Source organism: Anolis sagrei, chromosome Y (genome assembly GCF_037176765.1).
Source record: "Anolis sagrei isolate rAnoSag1 chromosome Y, rAnoSag1.mat, whole genome shotgun sequence".
Taxonomy (NCBI): domain Eukaryota; kingdom Metazoa; phylum Chordata; class Lepidosauria; order Squamata; family Dactyloidae; genus Anolis; species Anolis sagrei.
The window spans coordinates 11,225,742-11,240,062 of NC_090035.1; the positions used below are offsets into that span (position 1 = coordinate 11,225,742).

Consider the following 14,321-nt stretch of genomic DNA (forward strand, 5'->3'; position numbering starts at 1 on the left):
CTCTTTGATTGTAGGTGAACTATAAATCTCAGCAACTACAACTCCCAAATACCAAAGTCTATTTTCCCCAAACTCCACCAGTGTCCACATTTGGGAATATTGAGTATTCATGTCAAGTTCAGTTCAGACCCATCATTGTTTGAGTCCACAATGCTCTCTGGATGTAGGTGAACTGCAACTCCAAAACTCGTCAAATGGCCACCAAACTCTTCCAGTATTTTCTGTTGGTTCTGTGTGCCAAGTTTGGTTCAATTCCATCGTTGATGGAGTTCAGAATGCTCTTTGCTTGTAGGTTAACTATAAATCCCAGCAACTACATCTCCCAGATGACAAAATTATTCCCCCCCCCCCAACCCCACCAGTATTCAAATTTGGGCATATCAGGTATTTGTGCCAAATTTGTTCCAGTGAATGAAAATACATCCTGCATATCAGATATTTACGTTATGATTCATAATAGCAAAACGACAGTTGTGAAGTATCAATCAAAATAATTTTATGGTTGGGGGTCATCACAACATGAGGAACTTCATTAAGGGGTTGTGGCATTAGAAAGGTTGAGAACCACTGCAATAAGGGGTACCTATTGATCTACTCACAATTACATGTTTTCAAACTGCTAGGTTGGCAGAAGCTGGGCCTAATAGCGGGAGCTCACCCCGTTTCCCGGTTTCAAACTGCTGACCTTTCAGTCAGCAAGTTCAGCGGTGTAACCCGCTGCGCCACCAGTCTAAGAGTTGTAAAAAAACATGGTTTTTCAAAGCTCTGGGTCTTGTTTATAAAAGGGATAGTTCTCTAAATATGATTTCACAGTGAAAAGGGTCTTTATTTCCAGAAAAAGTATGCCTGTGATCATCCAGTTCACCTGTAGTCTTTCTCCCATCTTGGACTGATTCACCAATAACACCATCGCATAATGGTGCATTTTCTTCAGCATGTTCTAATCACATTGAGGATGCCATCTCTTGCCTTTTCTCTGCCTGAGCATCTGTGCCAGCTCTCTATATTGGACTTGGTCTTTTCCTTCCAATATGGCATTTTAACTGTTTGTTCTTTCTCTTCCCTTTAAATTCCCACCCTCACCCCCATGTGCAGAGTCTGAAGGAAGGCCTGACGGTGCAGGAGCGCCTCAAGCTCTTTGAATCCAAGGACTTGAAGAAAGACTAGTTCTCCTTCTGTTCATCTTGTTCACGTGCACCTCCTCGCTTGCAGCATCAGACCACAAGCACCCCTTTTGTTTTGTTTTTGTTCCTTAAGATTCTCATCGCTTTTTAATGGATTGCTTCAGCAGAAAAGACTGAAAAATCTGGCGGTTTTACTGCCCACTATCCATTGGACTCTCTGACTCCTTATTGACGATCTCAACAGGAGTAATAGGGATAATGTGCCCCATTGGGATTCTATGGAAAAAAATCCTTCCTACTGTATATCAATTACACTAAGTGTCAGTATTAAGGCTTAACAGCCTATTGATAAGCTAGCTCTGTGTTACTGAATGCTATAGCAACAGGGCCCTGGGAGGGAAGAGGCCACCGACTGTGCTTAGTTCTGCCACAGTTGAGAGTAACCCAGCACTTAGGTGCGTGCTTTGAGCCATATTGTATACTTCTTGAACAAAATATGCATCAGGTTTTGACACCGCAAGTCCTTTCAGTGCAGTGTGCTGGTTACAGCTATAAGAACAAAAACATGGCTTGCTTTAGGTGGAGAGGAGAGGCATTTAGGGTAGCATCTTGCATTATTTCACTGTGTGAAGTCATCTGAGCTTTATTTCCCTTAATTTAGGCTTAGGAGGTTTCTTTAACTGGCTTGTGCACAGGTGATGATTGAACCTTGACAAATAAGTCTACTGTTAAGCAGGCTCTTGAGGGAATTTACCACTACCTTTAATCATCCATTGCTATCTACATTTCAGGGCAAGTCATATCAGTTGCTGCACCTTCTCTTCTTTTCCTGGGGTGCATTTGCCTGTGTGTACACAGCATAGATCAGATTACGGACTTAAAATTTGTGTTCTGCATAGACACTCGAAGATGGTTTCCTTTCTGAAAGAAAAATAAGCAATTTGCACTTTTCAACTTGTCCTTCAGATAAACTTTTGCCACAACTGGCAGAAATGGTACAGAAGTGTAGGTAGGACTTTTTCTAAAGCAGAAAACAGTTCAGATATATGCAGTATCTGGGACGGTAGTGCTGAGGTCAAGTCAGACCCCCAAGCAGAGATTTAAAGGCAAAAAAAGGGGCTTGCCCTTGGAATTTGCTTAGCAGATTGTGAACATTTTAAGTATAGATACTGTCTGTTCATGCATGCTAACAATATCTGTGTGGGGGTAGTCAGTTGCATGATGGTAGTAGAATGGGAGATCTAAGTTGTAGGGAAATGGCAGGTCAAAGTTAGTAGAATGTCTGATCGTATTCGGTTTCATTTATCTGAAACAAAACAGTTCTGTGGTCTATCTGGATTTCTTTTCTGCTTGTTCCCAATGCTATAAGCTTTGAATACATTCTTGAATGTATTGGGTTCCTGAGTCAGTGGTCTTTACCAACTAAGACAATGTATATAGACGCATTGAACAGTGCATGCATTCTCTCCCCGCACCCAAAACAAGGGAGCCCTGCCCTGTTGAACAGCTTATAGTTTTTCGGTAACAATTCTTCAAGCTTTCAGGGCTAAATCACGTTTGTCTTTTACTTGCATTCTGTACTAATTCTGTAGATTTCAGGTTACTTGAGAGTGGTTTTCTGCAGTGCAATCTATTCAGATTAAAAACATTGGCCTTTTGGTCAGAATCTGTAAAATAAGGTCCTTGCAGGCAGCAAGATCGGCCCATCTCTTATGTACTTCGTGCTGTCCTTAATGCTTAGACACATAGTATTGGCAGAGCTGTTTCTAAGTAGATACTTCTTATGGGGCAAAAATATACACAAGGCATGCTACAGAAATTGAAGCTGAGTGGTTCTTTTCATGCTCTTGGTTATCTTTTAATGTACCAAGTAATACTCTTGGTGAACCTTTGCTGCTGTTAATAGCTAAAGCAAAGAGGGTCACATAAAATTCTGTTGTTTAATATTCCTTTAAGATAGGTTGTCATCTTGGAACAGTGTGGTCTTTTGGCTTTGCATCTCCTCTTTGTGTCCGGCAGGTTTTATTTCATGGGTTTCATTGGCATCCTAAGCAGTTTGTCCAACCTCCTATTCCCTGATATGGTGACGGAGAAAATGGAAATTGAACTGTCCTTGAAAATGTATCCCAGACTTGGTTTTTCTTGCTTCTACAACAAGAAACTTATTTTTTTCATGATATTTACATGAAACTTGAGATAAATGTGCTTGAAGAACAAATACCTTACAAAATCATTACAGGTGGGATTGAAATTAATCCACCTACACTTCTCCTCTAATCCAATACTTTACAAAATGTGTGTTTATCACTAGTGAAGCTATTAATTTCTTTTTGTTCAAGGCAGTCTTCTTCTGCTCAAGACATACCAAGGTTCTCAAAAAAAAAACCCTAAAAACAAGCTGATATTCTGAAAGGTTACAGTACAGATGTTATGTGAATATACAGGTATAGTTTACTGCAAACTGTTTATTTGAACCTACACTACAAAATATCTGGAAAGTTAAGAGAAAGTTAGAACAAATAGATGTGCATCTGCTTAATTGCTTCTTAAATCTTGTTTAGAAAAAACAAATCACTTTTCTGAAACAGAAACTAGTCCTCTATTAAATCAGCTTGTTTTCCTTTAACCTGTTAAGAAATGAAAAGGAGGATTGCTTGTGCTGATGTGCAAAATCCATGCAGGCTGTTTTTCCTGTGGCAGAGGCTGCCTGCAAGTAGCCCAGTGCATTATTTTAAAGAAGTGTTGCTTTTTGTAATGACTTGATTAGACTCCCACTGGACTTTCTGCATTTTGGTGGTTCATATGCAGTACTTTGTTGTGAACACTTTTAAGCACATGCACGCTCAGTGTAGCTTACTTTTCCTTTGTAATTTTTTTCCATTTTTAATGCTTTGTTATTCTCTAAAATAATTTAAAACCTGTATAGTATTCAGAGCACGCAATGTAAATATTTATTACTCAAAAACTAGTGGAGGGTTTTTTGGGGTGACTTTTTTTTAATCTTGTTCTAATACAGATGTCCTTTTGACTTGGAAAAGAAATTTAGTGTAACCTGATAAACCTGCTCTATGTTCCCTTACAGAATGTTTGTTGGTTTGTTTGAATGTTACAAATATATTTTTAAATTTCTCTGAGACCTTTTTAGTTTTGGAAATGCCTGTCCAAAGAACATGTACAGTGCTTCAGAACTTTAAATGTATTTACCTATACATTGATTTTCATCCCTATTTACTTCCCTTTCCCTTCTAGTTGGCAGTAGCGTAAACAACTATTGGGTGTGCAGATAACACTGTATTTATATAGTAATGGTGGTGGTAGCTACTCCTTCTAAGCCTACCAATATTCTTGCATGGTTAATCAACTATTGCAGAGCAAACAGAGTTTCTATAAGGAACCAACTAGATTTGATTCCCACAACCCTGACGTCCCTTTCACATGGCATGGTGTTGTAACAGCATGGCCAAACGCAGTCAATGTAGGATGACTACTCTGTTTACTTACACTGTATTTAATTGCAATGTAGTTTCAGCAAAGGTGCAGTGCCAAGGCCATCTTTGCTGTTTGAATCCATTTCTGACCAAGAAGGATTACGTGCCACACACTATGCTTTGGTTTTGTAGTGGTTTCAACGGCTTCTGGAATATTTCAATATCTACTAGAGGGTAGACTAAATTGGGCTAGTTGGCAGTGGAACACAATTTAGTAACAAGAAAACTATCAAATCTGTTCAATCATTACTTAGGACTTTCATTTCATTCTGCCAAGTAGAGCACTAACTCTGATCTGTTTTAAAATAGCAACAATTATGTGTTTGAATCAAATGTACCGATGGCTAAGAGTGTCTAGCACTACACATAGTATAACTACTTCGATTCTTTCTCACTCACACCTATCACCAGCCTACTTTAAAATAGGCCCAGACGCTTGAGCTTTCACTCTAAGACAGCCAGTCGGCCGGCCTGCCTACCAGACCTACATGAACTTCAAGTCTAAACTGACAAATGGCTCCTTTTCTGAGTGGTACCTCCAAGAATCAAGCATGAAATCAATTCCCGATGCTTTGCAAAATCCAGAGGTAGAAAAAGGCTGTGGCAGTGTTCATTGTTTGTAGGGGAGTAAGGGCTAACCACTGAAAAATTAACTCGCATGGAAGAGGCAGATTTAAGTAAAACCAATCCACTGATGAGCGGAAAACCTATCTGCTGGGGAATGAATCCACCCTGCCTGCTTTGTAAAGAAAATGTGTTTTAAACTCCTGATGGGGCTGAAAGTTATCTTTCTGTTTTATTTTCAAGCTTTGAAGAAGAAAAAAACTAGTTCCCTCTTCAGCTGTTCACCGTAATAGAAGTATCACTTTGTCACAGTATTTATTCCACATGCTAGGGTTCCCATGGATGTAGTTGATGATTATTTTGTAAATAAATTACTTAACTATACATAAAACTATATGGTAATAAACTATTTTTGCACCACCCTTGACATGCTCTGAAGGAGATTTTTGTTGAAACTAGACTCTTTATTAGGTCACAGGCTGAAAGCACCTGAGCGAGAGTCACGAAATAAACAGAATTAACATTCCTTTGGCACATATATATCTTACTGCTAGAAAAAAAAGATGGCGAATCAACAGCACTGATTGTTAACAAGTAAGCTCTGTGCAATACAAGACGACTGTGATTGTGTATACTCTACATGTACTTCAGCCTTGCTATTAAAATGATCTCCTGATGTGCCAAGGACTGATTTTCTCTATGGCTGAAATCTTGTTGGTGACCTATACTAGCATACAATAGTTACACAAGTAACTAGACAGCTTTACCTCAGTAAGTTGCACATTATGGCTGTTTACTAGCCTGCTTACAAGGGGAACCTAACAACACCTACTAGCAGTTTAGTAATCAGAAGAAAAAGCCAACCATAAATAGCGTGGCACCAAGAGAGACCGAAAAACTGCCTTTACAGGGACTAGAAATGTGCAGCCCGTGTGTTGTGCTCTACCTACACGTTGTGGGATCTCAGTATATTCTTAAAACATAAAGGCAGTTGGTTAGAAATTTTCTTTCCACATTTTATGAACTTACTTTAAACATTTGTTACTTGTACAGCATCCATCATATTGAAGCTAAACACCCTGGAAGACAACTAAATTAAAACTTCTTGAAATTTGAAGAGAACACATAAGTAGCACATATTTATGCTGCACGCTGCCTTGTATGAAACTTCTGGATTCAAACACTAACATCTATATTGTATCCACCAAAAAAACAACTTGTTCCAGAAAACGATCAACACCTTGGCTACATTCTCACCACTAAACACTATTTTAAAATAACATATGGCATAACAGTTGGACCAAAACTTTTGTCACTTGCTCAGCTCTGTTTCTATACCTGGTAGTTTTATTCTTGTTCAATACCAGCTTTCCTCAGTTGGTGAAAAATGTATAATTAGTTGGATCGAAGTCCTCCCAAATCTTCTCAAATTCTGCCAGAAAAACATCCACAATTTTTTTGTCATCTATTATAATGACATTCTCTCTGTTATTCTGGATGGCTTGAGTGGTCCAGTTCAAAGAGCCAGTGATCAGCACTTTTTTGTCAATAATGACAAACTTATTGTGCATGTAACCAGTCTCTTGATCATGACGTACCTGAATTCCTATGAAAAGCAAAACAGAAAATTCAATGTTAGAAGTTCATTTTTTTGACTTCCCACCAAATTTATCTCAGTATTCTAAAAAAAAAAAAAAAAAAACGTAAAAGAAAAAGGCTGATTTTAAATCAAGTTATGCACAGATTCTTAATGTTTAGTGCAAATTTATCCAGAAAATCATACAGGGCTTGTACCTCTTTGTTGGTAAGAGAATATACACATTGCAAGAAAATACCTTGATACACGAGTACCTTTAAATATTTCCCTATTGCAGGGAAAGGGACTCTCTGATCTTACACAAATCTTCTCTCACTCCCAAAGCCCACTGCCCTGAAAAAGGAATGAAAGATCTGCACTCTCCAGGTCACAGCACAGTAGTTGCACATTTGTTTAGTCACGCAGCAAAAGGGGAGCAAAACCTACTACATGCTCAGCCTGCACTCAGTGGTGTATTCACTCTTCCCTCCCACTTCCTTCCTACATGAGGAAAACAAGGAAGGAGTCAATCTGGCTGTACACCCAATTTGTGGGCTCCATTACCTCCTCAATACACTTGTTTCTCCCCATCTTTTCCAAGAAAGAGACAGATAGATATACTTAGAAGAGAAAACAGGATGAAGAGAGACAAATAGAGAGAAAGAGGATGTAGATCAGGGGTCCTCAAACTAAGGCCCGGGGGTCGAATACGGCCCTCCAAGGTCATTTACCCGGCCCTCGCTCAGGGTCAACCTAAGTCTGAAACGACTTGAAAGCACACAACAACTACAACAATCCTATTTCATCAGCCAAAAGCAGGCCCACATTTCCCATTGAAATACTAATAAGTTTATATTTGTTAAAATTGTTCTTCATGTTAATTTTTGTATTGTTTTTAAGTGTTTTTTGCACTCCAAATAAGGTATGTGCAGTGTGCATAGGAATTCATGTTTTTTTTCCCAATTATAATCCGGCCCTCCAACATTTTGAGGAACTGTGACCTGGCCCTCTGTTTAAAAAGTTTGAGGACCCCTGATGTAGATAGACAGATGATCAATATAATTACAACAGAAAGAAGTGAGAGAAATAGGAAAAAGAGGCAGGCTGTAGACCAGTGGTTCCCAACCTTTTTTTTTTTTTTTTTTTTTTGATCAGGGAACCACAACATTAGTACCAAAAGGGTTACAAATCAATTTTTAGTCAACTTTAGATTCGGTTTTGGGTGCTGATTCAGAAAATTGCATTGGATGGACCACATCAGATCTAGTTTCTGATACAGAACGTATACCATGGTCAACGACAGGGAAAGAGTGGCAGGAAGTGAAAAAGGCGTGGAAATAAAATAAATAATGAGAAAGGAGGCTCGTGGACCAGATTTTTGTCCTTGCAGCCCACTGGTGGTCTGCGGCCCAAAGTTTGAGAACCACTGCTATAAATAGGTGAGGGATAGGAGCGAGAAGACAAGATTGGTGGATTAATAGATGATAGACATAGGAGAGAAGGAAAAAGAATTGAGATAGAGGGCAGAGAAAGAAGACGGAGAGAGAGTACAAATATATATCAACAAAGAGAGTTGCTTCCAGGTCTTTAATTAGTCAAAGGACATTTTTGTCGAGAGAAAAAGATGCCATTATTGCTGCAAATATACACTAACAAGGAGAGTTGATTCAAGACCCTTTAACTCAGTGGTTCTCAACCTGTGGGTCCCCAGATGTTTTGGCCTTCAACTCCCAGGAATCCTAACAGCTGGTAAACTGGCTGGGATTTCTGGGAGTTGTAGGCCAAAACACCTGGGGACCCACAGGTTGAGAAGCACTGCTTTAACTAGTCACAGTGCATTTTTGTCAAGAGCTGGGTAAAGATACTATTACACTGCATAACATGACTTTTGTTCCTGGGTTACATTGTTATATATTTATTTCACCCCGCTGTATCTCTCCCACAGGAGACTCAATGTGGGTAAACATAAAAATATCAGCATACAATTGAAAATATACAAATATTAAAACAGCATTAAACATTAGTATTAAAACCAACTCAAAATTAAATCCATAAAAACATATAAAACCACAGCAGCTCCTGACATGATCTTAAAAATCTGTCTGCATAAACAGCTGTCTGTTCTGCTCCACTGCCACACAAGGTTGAGGATTCTTTCAGGTAAATGCCATTTTGCCAGGTTGTCTTTTGATCTGCCCATTCCACTTCTGAGTCTGTTCAGGGACTTCCAAGTTGTCCATTCTTGCTTTGCCCCTGGAGGAAGACCCTCGTGGGGGGCCATACAATTGGGATTTCCAGGTTTAGCTGCCCAGAGGGATACTTTTGCAGTTTCTGGGGGAATGTTAAGAGGAGTGGTGGTTCTCATGAAGCTTTTCCTTCATGGGAGGAGACTGATAGTCCTGCAGTGGGTGGCTTTCATGGTGTTCAGCCTTATTTCTTTCCCAGTTAGAAGCAACTTCCCATCACAATCCGGGGGGGGGGGGATGCCAGCTAGCATGTAGAGTCTATCAACAGGTGTAGGTCTGAGACATCCTGTGATTATTCTGCATGTTTCATTCAATGCATAATGATGATGAGGAGGAGGAGAAACAACAACAAACCTTGGCTACCAAACATCAAGAAATTCACCAAAATTTTCTCACTTGCTGTACATGGATGATCTAAAGCTTTACGGAAAATCAGAAAACTGAAATCTAGTCACTGACCAACACAGTCAGAATCTTCAGCGTTGACATCAGTATGGAGTTCAGCTTAGGCTAATGTGCCACAGTGCCAGTAAAGAAAGGGAAAATTATTCACAGCAAGGGCAAAGAGATGCCAAATGGACAAACCATAAAATGCAATCAACCTGAAGCCTATAAGTATCTGAGCATACTATGATTGGACAATATGAAGCATGGGCATGTGAAAAATGTGGTTAGCAAAGAATATGTCCAAAGAGTCAAAGGTTTTGAAGAGCAAATTAAATGGCTGAAATACAATCAAGGCTATCAACACCTGGGCCATCCCTGTCATCACATACACTGCTGGAATTGTGAACTGGACACAAGCAGAGCTGGATGATCTGGACAGAAAAACGAGAAAACTGATGACAATCCACTACTCATTACACCCGCATAGTGATGTCGACAGACGTTACCTGCCCAGAAAATCAGGAGGCAGAGGGCTTCTGCAAGTGAAACAAATGGTAGAAGAAGAGAAACACGCACTGGCAGATTATGTGAAAGGCAGTCAAGGACCAACATTGATGGAAGTCAATAGTAGTAAACTACTTCAAGTGCAAAAGACAAAAAGTAAATACCGTAAAAACACAATGCAGAGCAGAAGAGAAAACTGGCAAAAGAAGGCTCTCCATGGACAGTTCTTGGGAAAAACTGAGAGCCATACTGACAAAGAAAAAATATGGCTGTGGCTCACAAATGAGACTTTGAAAAAGGAGATGGGGGTCCTGATTCTGGCAGCCCAGAACAAGCCATTAGAACCAATGCCATCAAAGTCAAAACAGAAAAGTCGATTACAGATCCCAAGTGTAGACTCAGCAAGGAAGCAGTTGAAATGAAAGATCCCATCCTCAACTGCTGCAAGAGGATCGCGCAGACAGACTACAAGCAGAGGCACAACACTGTTGCTCAGATGATTCATTGGAACTTGTGCCACAAATACCATCTGCCTGTGAAAAAGAACTGGTGGGATCACAAGCCGGAAAAAGTTACAGAAAATGAACACATCAAACTACTTTGGGACTATGTATTGTCGAAGGCTTTCATGGCCGGAATCACTCAGTTCTTGTGGGGTTTTTCGGGCTATATGGCCATGTTCTAGAGGCATTTCTCCTGACGTTTCGCCTGCATCTATGGCAAGCTTCCTCAGAGGTGAGGTCTGGGACTTGCGAATTCAGTCAGACAGAGTTTTGGAGCACAAGACTCCTGACCTCACAATCGTGTTAAAAAACAAAGAATGGATTGTTGATGTTGCAATCCCAGTGACAGCAGAATTGAAGAAAAACTGGAAAAGCGGACACAATATGAGGATTTAAAGATTGAACTGCAAAGACTCTGGCACAAGCCAGTCAAGATGATCCCAGTGTTGATCGGCACACTGGTTGCAGTGCCTGAAGACCTTGGCTTGCACTTAAACACAGTCAGTGCTGACAGTTTCCATCTGTTAGCAGCAAAAGGCCACCGTACTGGGATCTGCACGCATTATTCGTCGATACATCACACAGTCCTAGATACTTGGGAAGAGTCCAACGTATGATCCAATACAACAGCCAGCAGTGACCTTGTTTGCTGTGCACTCATCTTTTTGTGTTTCAAATAATAATAATAACAACAACACTTGGGAAGTGTTATTATTATTATTATTTGTTTATTGATGTATTGTGGGCTCGGCCTCATGTAAGCCGCACTGAGTCCTTTGGGGAGATGGTAGCGGGGTACAAATAGTGTTATTATTATTATTATTAGTTTATTGATGTGTTGTGGGCTTGGCCTCATGTAAGCCGCACCGAATCCTTTGGGGAGATGGTAGCGGGGTGCAAATAAAGTATTATTATTATAAGTTTATTGATGTATTGTGGGCTTGGCCCCATGTAAGCCGCACCGAATCCTTTGGGGAGATGGTAGCGGGGTACAAATAAAGTATTATTATTATTAGTTTATTGATGTATTGTGGGCTTGGCCCCATGTAAGCCGCACCGAGTCCTTTGGGGAGATGGTAGCGGGGTGCAAATAAAGTATTATTATTATTAGTTTATTGATGTATTGTGGGCTTGGCCCCATGTAAGCCGCACCGAGTCCTTTGGGGAGATGGTAGCGGGGTGCAAATAAAGTATTATTATTATTAGTTTATTGATGTATTTTGGGCTCGGCCTTATGTAAGCCGCACCGAGTCCCTTGGGGAGATGGTAGCGTGGTAGAAATAAAGTGTTATTATTAGTTTATTGATGTATTGCGGGCTCGGCCTCATGTAAGCCGCACCGAGTCCCTTGGGGAGATGGTAGCGTGGTAGAAATAAAGTGTTATTATTAGTTTATTGATGTATTGTGGGCTTGGCCTCATGTAAGCCGCACCGAGTCCCTTGGGGAGATGGTAGCGTGGTAGAAATAAAGTGTTATTATTAGTTTATTGATGTATTGTGGGCTTGGCCTCATGTAAGCCGCACCGAGTCCCTTGGGGAGATGGTAGCGTGGTAGAAATAAAGTGTTATTATTAGTTTATTGATGTATTGCGGGCTCGGCCTCATGTAAGCCGCACCGAGTCCCTTGGGGAGATGGTAGCGTGGTAGAAATAAAGTGTTATTATTAGTTTATTGATGTATTGTGGGCTCGGCCTCATGTAAGCCGCACCGAGTCCCTTGGGGAGATGGTAGCGGGGTACAAATAAAGTATTATTATTAGTTTATTGATGTATTGTGGGCTTGGCCTCATGTAAGCCGCACCGAGTCCCTTGGGGAGATGGTAGCGTGGTAGAAATAAAGTGTTATTATTAGTTTATTGATGTATTGTGGGCTCGGCCTCATGTAAGCCGCACCGAGTCCCTTGGGGAGATGGTAGCAGGGTAGAAATAGTGTTATTATTATTATTATTATTAGTTTATTGATGTATTGTGGGCTTGGCCTCATGTAAGCCGCACCGAGTCCCTTGGGGAGATGGTAGCGTGGTAGAAATAAAGTGTTATTATTAGTTTATTGATGTATTGCGGGCTCGGCCTCATGTAAGCCGCACCGAGTCCCTTGGGGAGATGGTAGCGTGGTAGAAATAAAGTGTTATTATTAGTTTATTGATGTATTGTGGGCTCGGCCTCATGTAAGCCGCACCGAGTCCCTTGGGGAGATGGTAGCGGGGTACAAATAAAGTATTATTATTAGTTTATTGATGTATTGTGGGCTTGGCCTCATGTAAGCCGCACCGAGTCCCTTGGGGAGATGGTAGCGTGGTAGAAATAAAGTGTTATTATTAGTTTATTGATGTATTGTGGGCTCGGCCTCATGTAAGCCGCACCGAGTCCCTTGGGGAGATGGTAGCAGGGTAGAAATAGTGTTATTATTATTATTATTATTAGTTTATTGATGTATTGTGGGCTTGGCCTCATGTAAGCCGCACCGAGTCCCTTGGGGAGATGGTAGCGTGGTAGAAATAAAGTGTTATTATTAGTTTATTGATGTATTGTGGGCTCGGCCTCATGTAAGCCGCACCGAGTCCCTTGGGGAGATGGTAGCGGGGTACAAATAGTGTTATTATTATTATTATTATTAGTTTATTGATGTATTGTGGGCTTGGCCTCATGTAAGCCGCACCGAGTCCCTTGGGGAGATGGTAGCGTGGTAGAAATAAAGTATTATTATTAGTTTATTGATGTATTGTGGGCTCGGCCTCATGTAAGCCGCACTGAGTCCCTTGGGGAGATGGTAGTGTGGTAGAAATAAAGTGTTATTATTATTATTATTAGTTTATTGATGTATTGTGGGCTCGGCCTCATGTAAGCCGCACTGAGTCCCTTGGGGAGATGGTAGCGTGGTAGAAATAAAGTATTATTATTAGTTTATTGATGTATTGTGGGCTCGGCCTCATGTAAGCCGCACTGAGTCCTTTGGGGTGCAAATAATAATAATAATAATGATTATCTCCCTCAAGACAGCGGAGTCTCCCTTCCTCACCGGCCTTCCGGAGGATCCCGATCTGGGAGCCCCTGAGCGCCATGTAGTCTGCGTCGGTGACGACCCTGATGTGGACGCGGCGTCGGTGGAGGAGGAGAAGGGCGCGGCGGAGCTGCGGGTTGGAGAAGGCGAAGACGCAGAGGTCGAGGGAGCGGCGGGCGGCGAGCAGGTGGGCCAGCAGACGGCTGAGCGGGCTCTCCTGGTGCGGGAGCGGGCAGTCGCAAGGCCCAGGCGAGGGCCCGCCTCCCTCCTCTGCCAGCAGCGCCTCCACGCAGGTCGCGCGCGAGGGGAAGAAGAGGGCCTCCCGCAGCGCCGAGCCCTCCCGCCTCCGCCGGAGCAGCCAGCCCGCCAGCGCCTCCGCCGCCACGCCCACACCCACCGCCAGCAACGTCCGCCAGGCCGGCGCCCAGCCGCCCCGCATGCCCTCCGCCGCCTTCTTGGTTTCCCTCAGCGCTCGAGTCTGCACTGCGCACGCGCGGCCGATTTGTCTCTTCCCCTCCGTCCAATCGCTGCTCGCCCTTTTGGCGCTCTTTTTTCCCTCACCGCTTACGTTTACACTGCGCACGCGCAGTCTTTTTGTCTCCGCCCCTCCGTCCAATCGCTGCTCATCCTTTTGGCGCTCTTTCCCCCCCCCCCACCGCTTATGTCTGCACTGTGCATGCGCAACCCCTTTGCCTCCTCCCCTCCGTCCAATCGCTGCTCGCCCTTTTGGCGCTCTTTTTTCCCCTCAACTATTTGTGTGCACTGCGCATGCGTAGCCCCTTTGTCTCTTCCCCTCCGTCCAGACGCTCTTTTTTCCCCTCACCGCTTATGTCTGCACTGCGCATGCGCGGCCCCTTTGCCTTCTCCCCTCCGTCCAATCGCTGCTCGCCCTTTTAGCGCTCTTTTTTCCCCTCAACTATTTGTGTGCAC

General features: G+C 42.2%; 2 protein-coding genes across 7 annotated transcripts in view; one reads left to right on the top strand and one right to left on the bottom strand.

Annotated features, from left to right (window-relative positions):
* The window catches only part of LOC132782131 (myosin phosphatase Rho-interacting protein), a 208,197-nt gene extending 202,596 nt beyond the window's left edge, over positions 1–5,601 (top strand). For all 6 annotated transcript variants that reach the window (XM_067461785.1, XM_067461784.1, XM_067461786.1 and 3 more), the window contains one exon: positions 1,096–5,601. Coding sequence is in view for 4 of the 6 variants with exons in the window: in XM_067461784.1 (XP_067317885.1) it covers positions 1,096–1,167 (72 nt within the window). In the remaining 2 variants the exon portion in view is untranslated. The remainder of the gene's footprint in view (positions 1–1,095) is intronic.
* A 129-nt stretch (positions 5,602–5,730) lies between these two features.
* Positions 5,731–13,850, bottom strand: LOC132782130 (mitochondrial cardiolipin hydrolase). The gene is made up of 2 exons (XM_060786825.2): positions 13,410–13,850; positions 5,731–6,782 (listed from the first exon to the last, which is right to left on the bottom strand). Exons 1-2 carry the CDS (start codon positions 13,828–13,830, stop codon positions 6,550–6,552), a joined length of 654 nt encoding a protein of 217 aa, XP_060642808.2. The 5' UTR covers positions 13,831–13,850; the 3' UTR covers positions 5,731–6,549.
* Between the last annotated feature and the right edge of the window lie 471 nt (positions 13,851–14,321).